Source organism: Manis javanica, chromosome 13 (genome assembly GCF_040802235.1).
Source record: "Manis javanica isolate MJ-LG chromosome 13, MJ_LKY, whole genome shotgun sequence".
Lineage (NCBI taxonomy): Eukaryota > Metazoa > Chordata > Mammalia > Pholidota > Manidae > Manis > Manis javanica.
In genome coordinates this window covers 71,434,862-71,449,064 of record NC_133168.1, presented here as the reverse complement: position 1 = coordinate 71,449,064, position 14,203 = coordinate 71,434,862, and the positions used below count along the sequence as shown (strand labels likewise).

The window sequence follows — 14,203 nt, the reverse complement described above, 5'->3', positions numbered from 1 at the left end:
TCTGGCACCAAGCCAGTAATTGATAAAAATGTAAAAGATTCACTAGCTCATATCAACTACACCACAACAATCTACAATTATTGTTTTGCCAAAATCCACTCCTCCACCCAAAAAAAGCAGGCCAACAGACTGCTGACCCACATGGTTGCTATTTGCACTTTGTTTAAATGAGCCTGTTCTAAGCCAACGACGCCAAGAACACCATGCCCGCGTTCACTGGGAGCAGGATCTGGCAGTGTGTCTGCATGAACTGCACCCAGGAACAGCAGCAAGCCCCAAAGTCTGTCACAGGACTGATCACGGGTGCTCAATAAGTATTTGCCAACTGATCACCTGGAGTAGGTATTTATCTAACCTACCTCATAGCATACACAAATGCTAAATGTTTACTACACCTTAAGAAATAATTGTTGCTTCCCAGTACAAGCTCTTAAATCACAGCTCATTTTCTCTCTGCCCTCTGTGGAATCTGGTGTTAAAGTACATAACTGTATAAAAGATGGGACTACACATCAGCATCAATAGCAGCTAAAATACAATTTCAGTATTTTACACACAAAAAAAGACTAACCAGGATCTAAGAAGTATCCCTTTGCAGCTGCCTCTGAAAGTTAAGTAAAAGGCCAATCATTTTAATTGAGGAATTTTTCCACAAAAAATTTCTGCAATTTTGCAGGGAAGGACTATGAATTAAAAACATACAGGGGAAGCACAAATTTGGGGCCCAGGACACTCTGAAAAAGGACACAGCATTACATGGGGTGGTTATCTGGTCTGGGTTAGAGGGGGTGGGATGCCCCAAAACTTAAAATACAAATAGAAAAAAAATTCTCATTGTAAATGATTCTCACTTAATGGTACAAAGATAGTACCAAAAAATTTAAAAAGAGGCTAAAAATGCAAAAGATGAGAGAAGTAAAGGAAAAATAACCATGCTCAATTCAACATCCTATTAGCTAACAAAGTCCCAGGTTTCTCTTAACAAAATACTCCAAACCTTTAAGCAGAAAGGTTTCAAAAGGCTGCTTTTAAACTTTTAATACTATAACTGACAAAAAAAAAAAAACAACTAATCTAACAAAACACATTTCTAAATAGACAAAACCTGGGAAGATTATCCCAAAATTAGAACTGGGAGGAAGAAATGGAGTAAAAGCAAACACACAGAAAACACCATCCACATTCCTACAGAACATCTGGCTAATAAACTATGGAGTAGTAAGTTGAACTGTTATAAAAATAAGATTATTTTGCTTATGATACACATTAATAACTAACAATTTTCAAGTCTACATGAAGACAGGGAAAGAAAAAAATTCTTTTAATTCAGTTTAGGAAGATGAAAATGTTCTGGAAATGGATGGGGGTAATGGTTGCACAACACTGAGTGTACTTTTGGCCAATGATATATGTACACCTAAAAATGGTTAAAATGATAAACTGTATGTTACATACATTTTAGCACAATTAAAAAAACAGATTAAAAAATTTTAGCATCCCATATAAAAAGACATAAGGTCTAGGATTTCATTCAAGATTTTATCAAATACGGCTCCCCTTCCAGAGTCACCCAATAAAAAGCGACTACTATCTGGTTCTGAAATTTCATCTTTCATCAAGGCCCATACAAGACACTGAGATGTGCATCCTACAGAAGATGGTGAGCAGAGGCCAAATCGACTTCAATTCAAAAGGACTATCTTGCTAAGATAGATCTATTCCAGATTCTGCTGCCATCTACCTAAAATAATTGTCTATTGGTAAACTGGATATGCTTAAGATTGTAGGGCTCTAGTCTCTTCCAAACAATAAATATCATTCAAAAAACAATTTCATCATTAGTTCATCTGTTAAACTCTGCAGCCTTCTAATATCCTTGGCATCAATCCATTCAGAAGTGGGTTTGAAAACTGCATAGGGGATCCTATTCAAAAAAGTAAATCTAAGGAAATAGTTTCCTTAGAATTACTCCAGGTTACAGACTTTGAAAATAGAGCATATTTGCTGAAAACTTACTATGAAAACACTATTTTTCTTTGATAAATTCACTTAGTCACTCAATTAACATGAAGTATTAAGTTAAAAACTACAGTGTGCAGAAAGCAACAATTCCACTCATTCCGATGTTAGCCTAAGGCAAAAAAGGTGGGTATTTAATGATACCTAGGTAATAATACCCAAATCGTTTTTTCTTTTCATCAAGACTTCTAAGAGAAAAAGTCACTAAAGTATACCAAGTTTTTAGATGACAATTAACTCACTCAATCACCCAATTAGATCAAAAAGGGCCACTTAGTCTTAAATAAATAGCCTCCAAACTAGAAAAAGCAATACTGTATAATAGTTTTACATCTATGACATAAATATGTCCTTTTGATGGATAAGCAGCTGTGCCTGGTACTTCTCCCCCACACCACAGGGAACGAGGAGCTGGGGATTCCTCAGCTGCAAGCATGCATACACAGCAAGTATACAGCTCTTCTCTACATGTCCACAGGGAAACTGCACACATCTCCTGACAGAGAAAATACACCTCCAAAAAGACATGCAACCAAAAACTACCCAATTCCAAAAAGGCCTAAGATGAAGGTGTGACCTCTTAAGTATAAACATCATTGTAAAACGTCACAAAAAATTTTAACGTCCATTTTGAAAATCTAAATACTGCAAAAAAAAAAAAATTAATGGAATTGGAGTTTTATTAATATTCATTTTGAGTCTCCATAGGTCTGTTGTTTTAAAGTCACACACAACAGTTCTTTCAAACCTAAATATAAGCCTCAAATTTACAAATCTACACACAGCCTAAAACAACAGTGACACAAAGGAATTATCAGTCCCTGTTCCTCAAAAATGGATCAAAGCACACAGATCCAGTAACTGAGCAATGTCAACTCTAGTGCAGAGTAGTGAGAAAAGCCTCTGGATCTGGGGCACAGGGCAAAAAGCAACTATTTCCCTATGCCTTTACATCTCCAAATCAGTCTTCAAAATAGGCATCACAATTTTATAGACTCCAACAAATTTTAAATCAAGTCACTTGCTTCCTGGGAGGACAGGGTTAAATAAATGAACCAATCACCTTTTCGATTTGCCTGTCATACTGCTATTTATCCTAGGAAAATACATAAGTTCCTACTACATCAGAAGTCATTTTTAAAGATACACTCTGCCCCAAATTATAAAGCAGTAAAGTCCATTCATTAATAAGAAATAGAACTGAAAACTAAATCCCATTCTATCATAACTGTTTTCTTAAAAATGTGTTTGCATCTAATAAAACTACCAAATGAGTTTACATTAAAAGTCTTCCTCTACATGGTCTTACATTTTTAAAATTAGTTCCCAAACCCGAATTAGTACTATCTTTATACCAGAGTAAGCATGTTATCCTTTCAATTCCAACGAAAACCCGGTATTTAAAGAGTAGGTACATAAGTAAAAGTGTCTAAGTGTGATTTGGAATATTTCAATATCCATAACACACTTCTGATACTGCTGATACAGTATGACACTGGGAAAATGGAGAAGTATAAAAAGGCTTGCCAAAAACTCACTCCTAAATATAGATAAAAAACAAAACCAAAGGAAAAAGAGGGAATACAGCTTCTCATTATAGACCCAAGGTAAGAATTATGGTGTTACCTGGAATACACTTACTGATTTTGTTAATATAAACATAAATTTAAGTGATAGCTGCCCTAATGAGTAATTGCCGTTTAAACAAAAATCATCAAAAAGTAAGTACACAGAAATAAGGATCCCCAATGAAAACAATTTTTAAGCCAGACATAATTTCACCCTAGATAACCTAGGAAAATAGAAAACTATAGACATTTGTTTGATTTTATTTGTTTTTTAAATAGTAGGCCTTTTCTATTAACCACCATTGCCAATTCCACCTTTTCTGGCAATAGCAGCCAATCAGTCCTACTTCAGCAGGCAAATATATCAATTTAGGCCACAAAAATTTATTAACAACATTTAAAGTATCAGATAAGGTAAAGATTTCACTGACAGGGGAAGTCGGGAGTGATCGTATGGTATAATGTATCTTACATAAATTTTAAGGTAATAAGGAACCAGCCTGCAACTTCCTGCTTTGCAAGGCCAGGTGATCACTTTTGTTTTAATGGTAAATAAAGCTCTGGTAAATAAAATTCCATTGTATTATATTCTATAAAAGTTAAAATAGCATTAATGGAATTCAGTACAAATGTTGACATAAAATCTTAGCTATGTGAGTAGACCTCAGCCTTTTAAGACTGCTCTATCTGAATAGTTTCTCACAAAAAACCAGTAACAAACTGTACCATAAAATGACTTATTTCACTTTTAAAAAGAGCCTCCTACTACAATATACATGTTTTGTTCCCGATTACAAAAAAACATTTGCCACACAATATAAACCATTCTTAAAATCAAAAATGAAACTAAATGTGCTACAAAGCACAAGAAAATTTCACCATTTAATAACATAATTTAATAGTATTTCATGACCTACAGTTATGTAGTAATTTAATATTTTGGACAAGTGGCTGTTTTCTTAGTATAATTATCAGAACAAAAACTAAAGAACACTAGCCTTCCAAAAAGACAAAACATAAAAAAGAAACATTCCACATGTTATACACAGTAAGGTACCTAAAAGAAATCTGTGAATCTAGGTCATAAGCCCGTCATTTCTCTTCCCCCTAAAAAATAAAAAAGCTAATCCCAAGGGTCACACTGAGGACATAATGGATTCACTCTCATTCCAAGAAAACAATACTTAAAATGATTGGTACCATTAAGATATAATATCTTAAAATAACACAGACCTACATCTGCTCTACCATCCTTCCTTTCCTACTTTACCAAAGACATGAATTTTAAACTGTCCCTTTAAAAGGCACGCTGACAAAGCAAGTCTTTTTAAAATTAATTACATGGTTTTATTTACACAGGTTTTTCTGTCTTGTGCAAATCAAAAACAAAAATTGAAATCTCAAGTTTTACTATCAAGACCAGGAAAACACATTATCATTAAAAGTAAAACTCCACTAACTGAAGATTTGAAAGGAGTGGATACTAAGGTCCTCAGCCCAGGATTTTCACATGATTATCTGTTAAATTCAGCCTTGCATTTATTCTGACAAATCTCTCCTCTAAGACATTACTATTAAAATATAACTTCCTAAAATGAGCTCAGTAATGTATTACAACCACTGTTACCCTTTCTAACAGATGAGAATTTTTTAAACTTTCATAGCATTTAAGATGTCTATAAAAAAAAATTATTTGGAAGAAACACACCAACACCCCTTGCATGTAATATACTTTCCCTAATACATCATGTAAACAGTTCAAGTAAGGCTCACTTTACTCTAACAAAATAATCAAGAAAAAAAGAAAAGATTCCTGGGGGGGGGACATTATTGTATACCCCAAAGCAAATATAAACTTATTATTAGTATTTCACAAGAATATCATTTTTCCTTTTTATCTAATTGTCTGCAAAAAATTATCAGTTTCCTTTGTTTTTTAAATATGTCAATTTTAACAAAATTCCTCACCCACAAACATCTTAAAATGGTCAGAATTATTGAAGTCTAAATTACTAGAAATACAGCTTTAGTCTTGTTATAGAATAAATATCACTAAAAGATATTGCTGCATATCAGAATCTTGAACTTTCTAATGGTATAACTAGATTTTATATTAAATTACATGTGCTGACATCAAATTTTTTTCAGTTTAATCTGTAAACAGCACTTTCACAAAAGCTTCACAAATCCAAAAATTGGTAAAATTCTTCGTTTAATTATTTTTCAATTGCCATATTCTCACCCTACAATTAAAGTTCACGATATATGCAGTATCTATATTAAGACTGTCAAGATCTAAATTTTGAAAATGCCTAATACTGGACAACCGCATGTTTTTATGTACTTAATCCTCTTATTAATAACTATGATTCATAATAACTTAAGCTTTAAATAATACTCAACGTTACATCTGCTTGTAATAGAGCTCAGTCATTATTTGTGGCAAGAATTTTTGTGACTGTACTGCTCAGCACTTCTATTTACATCAGCAGTGCTAAATGCCCAATGGTGAGAGGGGAGCCAATCAGATGGCAGATTAGATGTCAACTCAGAGGCAGCTGTCTGGAGACTATTACAGCCAGTTTACCTCCACAATTCAAATTCCAAACCTTGCAAAGGAGATCAAGTCAGTCTTTAGGCTTAGCCTACCAGCAAGAAACAGCAAGAGCGCAGGACACTTCCCAGCAACGCTGTAGGGCTTGGGTGACAGCAAATTAAAGAAAATCCAAATAAATCCAATCCAAAAAGATCGATTTTCACTGGTCTGCTGTTTTCCCGGATTTTCTAAATAAAATGTATGCCTAATCCATGATCAAAGTAAGTTCCATTTAACCGGACTGTGTTCCTTTAACATAGCCTGTTGAAGGTGACTTCTTTCCAGCAGCCCGTAAGCCAAATAATGGATTTCCCGGCTATTCTTAGGAATCTATCGATAAATTTCAGAATGTTACCTCCATATCGTTGTAAATTTGGGTATTACTTTTGCTACTTAATAGTCAAACTCAAAGCCCGCGTCGAGTATCTGAATGGCTGGACATAACTACGAAAAACCCACTCGGCTACCACAAAGCTAACCTATTTTTTCTGCCTTCACCTAGTAAGCTCAGAGGGACGTAGTGTGGCTGGAGGTAGGACAAAGTTCCTCGTTCTTTTCCCAGTTCAAGCGTATTGTTGGCGCTAACCGAGAAGATGGGGTCAATATTCCTCCCCAGACAGAACTAGCCCAACCGGGGGCGCGTATCTGTTTCAGAAGCTGCCGACCGGTCCCCGGCGCCCGCCGCTTTCTCGCGGCGCGGTCGCCACTGCCGAGCGCGCGGCTCCGCGCCCGGGGTGGGGTGGCCAGGCGGGGGTGCGCGGCGCCGGCAGTCCCGGCGCCCGTCCCGGGCCTCGGCGACACCCCCTGCCCAGGCCCCGGGCCGCGCAGGCGGACCCGATGCGCTCCCCAGCCCCCGAGCGCGGCACCGCGAGTTAAAATGGCTTTGGGTGTCTCGCCCCCGCCTTCCCCGACACAAGACGCAGAAAAAGTACGAGGAAAGAAAGAAACTCGAGCTCGCGGCACGCGGCGAGGCCGCCGCGGCGGAAGCAGGCCCGGCCGGCGCGGGTTACCTGGGATCTGCCCATGGTCGGGCCGGGGGTGCCGGGGCTCATCGCCGGGTGGCTCCTTTGTTGCGCGGCCGCCCAGGCCGGGCTGGCAGCGGCGTACTGGGCGCCCAGGTCCTTGCCCAAGCCCATGCCCGCGGCCGCCTGCTGGCCGCCCGCCGCCGCCCCCGCCGCCGCCGCCGCCTGGGACTGGGGCTGCGACGGCGGCGGCGGCGGCGCGCTGGGGCTGCTGTAGTCGGGGTAGCCGCCGCCGTAGCTCCTCATCATGGGGCTCGGCGAGGTGAGCAGCTGGTTGAGGGTCGGGGTGGCCCCCGACGGGTGCGGGCTCTGCCCGGCGAAGCGCTGGAAGCCCCCGGCCGCCGCGCCGGCGGCCGCCTTGCTGAGGCTCGCGGCCCCGCCGCCCCCGGGGCCCATCATCATGCCGCCGCCCTGCTGCCGCGGGGCGCTCAGCACCCCGTACCCCGAGGACGAGCCCCCATAACCGCCGCCGCCGCCGCCGCCTCCTGCTGCTGCTGCCGCCGCCGCCGCGGCCGCCGCCGCCACGGCTCCCGCTGCTCCTCCTCCTCCGCCGCCGCCGCCGCCGCCGCCTCCTCCTCCTCCTCCTCCTCCTCCGCCTCCGCCGCCGCCGCCGCCCGCGCTGGGCCGGCTGTAGCCCGGATAATGGTTGTACTGGCTGCCGGGGTACCCTTCGTGGGAGTTCTGCAGGGGGTCCATGCTGCTGGGGGCCCCGGCGGCGGCCGAGGCGGAGTGCATCATACCCATCCCGGGGCTTTGTTGTCCGCCATGTTGATCAAAGCAAGGCCCAGCGCGGCCGCCGGGGCCGCCGCTAGCAGGGACAGCGCTGCCATAGTAATTATTGAACTCCGAGCCGGCCGCCGGGCCGCCGCCGCCCCCGGGCACGGCGACCGGCGGCTGCTGCGCGCCCAGGGCGCTCAGGCTCGAGTGCTCGAAGCGGCCGCCCGCCGGCTCCCCCATCTTGGGCGGCGCGTCGTCCTCGTCGCCCGGCTTGCTCAGCAGAGGCTGGCCCGGGGGGTCGGCCTGGCTGCCCGCGGCGCTGTCCTTGGCGCCTCCATGTTGCGGCTGCTCCATGTCGGGAGCGGGCTGCGCCGCGCCGCCGAGGCTGCTGTTGGAAGCGGGCTGCGGCTGGAACTGGCTGAGCGGCTGCAGTGCGTGGTGGCGGTGGTGGTGGAGGTGGGCATGGTGGTGGTGGTGGGCATGGCGGTGGTGGTGGTGCTGCTGGGGCGGTGCGGCGGCGGCCTCGCCAACGGCTTTCAGTTTGTGGTTGGGGAGCAGCCCCGTCTCCATGGCCGAGCCCGGGCCCGACGAGGAGGAAGAGCACGCCGCCGCCGCGGAGGAGGAGGAGGACGGCGGCGCGGCGGCGCTTGCACCCTCCGTGAGAGCCGCGGAGGAGCCGCCGCTCTTGGCGCTGCCAGTGCTGGCGGCGGCCGCCGCGCTCGCGCTATGGGCCATGTTCAGGTCGTGACGGGGGTGCAGGGGGTGGTGGTGCACACTACTCGGGCCGCCGCCGTCGCCGCCCCCCAGCACGGGCCCCGGTGCCGCCGCCGCCACCGCGCCGCGCGCCCCCGCCTCCAGGTCCCGGGCCCCGGGCGCCGGCCGCGGCCCGGGAGGCGCCCGCCTCTCGCCGCTGCCCGCCCGCGCCCGCGCGGCCATGATCGCCGCGGCGTGGCGAGGCCGGGCGGGGGGCGGGGGGAGACAATAAAACCCACTTTTGAGTCGGCGGCCCCTCCTGCGCGCATCCGCACGCCCCGACGGGACCCAGGCGAGCCCCCTCCCCCTCAGGCTCCGCCGGAGCCGAACCGGGAGTCCCGCCTTACGGTCTGGGCCTGCTCCCGCTGAGTGATTTCATGGTCAAAGTTTTTAGTTCAGGTTTAAATGAAACTTTTCTCTTTTCCTCTCTGACCCGGACATGGGTAAACACACTACTGGCGGAGCCTGTCGGGCCCAGCACGCAGGAGAGCGAGCCGAGCGCGCCCGAGCGACTATTATCCACTACTCCCCGATGGCTGGGGCGCGCTCGCAAAACGCGGACTGGACTCGGCCCTGGCCGCCGCCGCCCGCCGGGCCCTGCGCCCGCCGCCCGCCCCGGCGCAGCCTGGCGCGCACCCGGCGGCCGCTGGCCGGTGCCTGGGCCGCTCGGCAGGCGCCCGGAGCGCGGCGGCGTGGGGCCACGCGAGGCTGCACTTTCCCCTCGTGCCTCCGTCTCCTTGCCAACCGGGCTTTCGCATGTTTGTTTTCACGTCTAAAAGGAACGATACAAAGGTGGAAAACGGGTCTGACGAGCAGACAAAAGAGGGAGAAGGGCTGGGGAACAAAGTTGTCTGTCGACCTCAACAGATTACGAGGAGCCGACAGAGAAAGAAAATATTTGGGCAATCTGTGCAAAAGCACTGCCTCTCCCAGGAGTTACGTAATTTTTCAGAATGGTGGCCTCCCTGCCTTGATTTGGGGCCATCCGCGTAATTCCCACAACTTCTTCAAACTGCAAAATTAGGAAAGAGTTTAAGAGAAGGTTAGCCGCTTTCAAGAGGCATTGTGCCCTGTACACAGCAGGTACTCGATAAGTGCTGAGACTGACTGCACCCGCCCCAAAGATGTTTATTTTTTAAGGCACGTTCTGTATATACGCTTATCAATGAAAACTCAAAAGTATTCTCAAAGGAGCATTTTCCTTACAATGCAGTTATTTGCCTGTTGTCTCTGTAAAAGAGAAGTCCTCAAATATATAATGTGGTGTGTTATTTTGCACATGGATATTTTAGTTTTTGTACATGAAAATTTTACTATTGGTGCCGTAATAGGGTCAGCTAAAATTTATGTCTTCGAAAATCTATGAGATACCTTTCATCATATTCCAGAGGTTAATGTGCACAGTTAACCTTCATATAAGTTCATTTCTAAGGAGTGTGAAGCAAAACTAAAAGAAATAACATGTTATCCTTAATAAACATAAGATCAGTAATAATCAAATCTAATCCCGGAACAGAAATGTTTCATACTTTGTTCTTTTAAAAATACTACTGTTTTATCACATTGTGATGCTTTAAATGTCTTTATTATTGTTAATTTATCACCTAGTAACATTTTGATATCTTTATTTAATCAAGACCTCTTAACTTAAGCAATGGTTTAGTTGTACTATCAGTACAATTGGACTCAGTTTTTATGGAGAGAAAGCATTTGAAACCAGAGCTTTCAAGAGGTCACAGTAGGCTGAAATAATATATATGATTTTGGTATAATATAGTTTTCTAAAATCATTTCATTCTTCAGTTTTCATAATGACTATTTTAGTTTATTTCAACTGCAGTGGTTATTTTTGTTTGCTTGACCAAGTGCAAATATGTTACATGACTAAATAGAAAACCATAGATGGGAAAAACTGGTGGCTAATTGTGGGGGAGGGGAATCAGGTGCATACCCAAGGGTCATTAAAGAGTGTAGAAACAACAAATTGCAATTCTATGCAAACAACTGGAAAACATATCATGGTGTGTAAAAGAGAATAACAGAATGTAAGATGAATTCATGCCAAATCATCAGTTTTGGCCAGGAAAATACTACATCTTTGTTAGTGTGCCTTTTTGACATTTTCTCCTAGGTTTTCTCTCTTTCTATATTCAAATATATACTAATTATATGTATTACACCACAGAAGTTGAATTTTTTAAGTTTTTCATATGCAAATATAAATATATGTTTTGTGTATGTGTATATACATATCTTCTAAAAATCAATTACAGATTTATGCTTTTAGACATTTGTAGTCAAGGTAAATGTATACATGTAATCATAAAAGTATGTTTTTTTTTTCCAACTGGTAAAATACATCAAAGTCAGTTCATATAAGTGTGGCCATATTTGACTTATTTTCACAACTAATGCTAAAAGGGAAAGTGAGTCACCAAGTTCAGCTCTGCCCCTTAAAAATATTTTTTCATATAGAAAAATCATGGAACTGAAAAATTAGGTATATAACTTGAAAACACTTTTAATTCCATTTGCCTCAGCAAGTCAACTAGAAGATTAGAACCAAGAGGCTCTGAAGTGGAGGCCCCAGCACAATGAAATCAGCCTGCTATAAAAGGCGACACATGCCAGCTTCTCCTCCCCAATGGCAGATGCCACACCCTAAAGCAGACAGAAGGCACTGCAGTCTCTAAGAGAAGCACAACACAAAGCCGGCAGGACTTGGTTTTGTCTTTTAAACCACAGAGAATGCTAAAGTACCTTTTTCTAAGCATCTTTGCTGAAGATAAGTAGTGGGATGCTATTTTTCAATTTAAACTTTTCATATACACCTCAGGAAAACAAAAGTCTCTTACAGTCTCATGTAAAAATCCAGGACTTAAAACAAAACGACAATTGTCAGGGGTCTGTTAGAAAGTGACAAAACAGGTTCACACTTCATAGAAGCACAATTTGAAATATGGATTATAATTTCTATTGTGTCACCTCAATTATCCTATGTGGCAAATCTATATTGTTTCTTGTTGGTGAAGTAAGATGTTAGAAACCCCTGCAGTCATTTCTACTAATGAAGTCCCTATTTTTAGACCTCTTGCTTAAATTTCAAACCATAATGATGACTTTTAATAAAGTTCTCTAACCACAAAGAAGCGGAGGAGTGAAGGCCAGAATGCTGCCCAGTGGCCATGCTGTGTATGTCTTGGACCTGCCACCCACAGGTTGCCCCATGCCCTCATGTTTAGCCAGAGGATTACCCATTATTTTGTTAAACACTCCTTTCTGGCTACAAAAAGGTTTTTTGGTTTTGGGTGGTTTTTTAACTATGAAAATATTAATATCCAAATACTCCTTTTGAATAAGTTTTAGGGTGCTGAATAAAAGGCTCTTCAGCTTGCCCACTTAGACAGGATTGGGCCAGATGGTAGTTTAAGAACGCCACAGTTTTCTTTTTGCCTTATCCTAGCACATCATACTGTTTGCTTTCAGATTAGTCCCCTTTTACTGTTTCGGTTATTTATTCGGTAACTCAGAACTATCACGATTCACTACCCATCATATTTTTCAGTACTCTTCACATAATTTGGAAGCAATTTAGAATAAAGCCCTGTCATGGTTTTACAAATAAGAACTATTAAAGAATAAGGCTTTGGATACTTGCTTTCCTTTTAGATTTATGAGAAATGCGATGAATGGAGCTAATGGGATTTCCCTACTGATCTTGGTCAGGGACTTTAAAAAGCACTAAACAATTGTCCTTTTCACTTACCCGATTTAGACATTAGCAGTGAATAACTGAGTGAATGCAAGAAATGGGATATAGCATTTGATTTGAAACAACTATGCAAATTAACACTGACCCGTAAGCTTCGGTGCAAAACAATTATGTAGGATTTGAAAAAGTCTAGGCAAAAAAATAATTTAAATAAATTTGGGGACTCTGATTAACAGTCACACTATTGTCTTACTAAGAATATTATAATAGGGATAATAAACCTAGATGGGGATAAACTATAGTTATTCAACAAATTTATCTAGAATCTACTTTGTCACATGCCCTGGGAATAAAAAAAGAAATATTACCTTGGTCCTGTCCTCAACAGGGGGAGTAAACAATTACCTTAAAACACACTCAGGGCTGTCCTGAAATATGGAGGATTTGGCCAGCAAAGAAGCAAGCTCAGACTTCCCCACCCAACAACAGTCCCTGCAGCTGTGCCTCGCTGGCAGCCATCAGCTGGGCACTTTGCCCTAATCCTGAGTCTGGCATGGCTCTGACATGACACTGGAAGCCCACCACTGTTGGGACTGGACTTCCAAAACCTCCAGTCAAATTTATCGTCAGGCTACTACAATTTCTCCCGAAGTCCCTAGAAATACAGTAATGCCAATTGAAATAAATGAAAAACTCATTGCATTTTAGAACATTGTACTTTTTATTTTATACTGAACTGTCCACATCTTGAATGATATGTAAATTTTTTATTACAGTCTAGTTTAGCAGTTTTCTATAATGTTGAGAGAAATACGTGTTCATTTTCTTCCACTTTGTTCCTTTCATTCCTAGTTTTGCCCCCACTCATTTGCCACTGTCAAAATCACATATTGAGCAGTTATTAGTGCACTTCAATATTCTCTTCTCTGATTATATTATGTCATATAATCATCTATATGACTTCTTTCACCGATAACCTGCTGCTTACATAAAGACAGTTTACAGACAATTCCACTCTATATCTATTTGGAAATAAACATAATTTGAGTCATGCATAATAATCAAGAATACAAAGGGAAGTCATTGGAGGGCTAATCACCTCAATTTTCTGGAAAGATTTCAGTGACTTATCTGAGGGCCTTCTGGGTCTTTCCTATATGTGGTTAATTGCTCCATGGTACACATTAACTTGTAAAGTAAAACTACTTTTCAAGCACTATAAATTCCAAACTACAATAACTCATGTGCATTTATATAGTACATTTGTGATTCTTATTTCACTCCACTTACATTCCATTGCTTTGTCCCTAATTCATTAAGAGAATCAGTGGGAAACTTTAAGGGTAAATTATTGATAGTTTTCTGATTGTTTTGGTAAGGGCTGAAGGACTTAACTGTATGCTTTTCTTACACAAAATAACAGACATTTTTAAAGGAATGTATGCCAAGTTAAGCATAAGTCACTTTTTTCTCTCCCTAACTTGACAGAAATTTCCACATTGTGACATGTTGCATAGGACTTAAACTTCAGTGCGCTAGCCCTGGCATCTTCTCTGACCTTCAGATGTCTCCTCTCAAACCACACTTCTCTCAGTGGTGCTGGTACCCTGCTTCCTCAAGGGCCATGCAGGTAAAATTTCCTTCCCAAAGGACAAGCCACACAGAGCAGCTGGGAGGGGTAACTGCCCCTCTGCCCCAGCCCCATGCTACCCTCTGCAGCCAGCACAGGGAGAGGAAAAAAAGGAGGAAAGAAACTTACCATGTGGAGTGTACCTGCTAGACAATAATCATATCATTACACTAATAAATATATAAT

The 14,203-nt window shown here is 42.8% G+C and overlaps 1 protein-coding gene across 8 annotated transcripts in view; it reads right to left on the bottom strand.

Annotated features, from left to right (window-relative positions):
* Window positions 1-8,956, bottom strand: part of ARID1B (AT-rich interaction domain 1B) — a 411,155-nt gene extending 402,199 nt beyond the window's left edge. For 3 of the 8 annotated variants that reach the window (XM_073219809.1, XM_073219814.1, XM_073219812.1), the window contains exon 1: window positions 7,194-8,956. In XM_073219809.1, coding sequence (XP_073075910.1) covers window positions 7,194-8,858 — 1,665 coding nt within the window. In that variant the 5' untranslated portion in view covers window positions 8,859-8,956. The remainder of the gene's footprint in view (window positions 1-7,193) is intronic. The other 5 variants (XM_073219810.1, XM_073219813.1, XM_073219815.1 and 2 more) reach the window with 3 other exon arrangements.
* Between the last annotated feature and the right edge of the window lie 5,247 nt (window positions 8,957-14,203).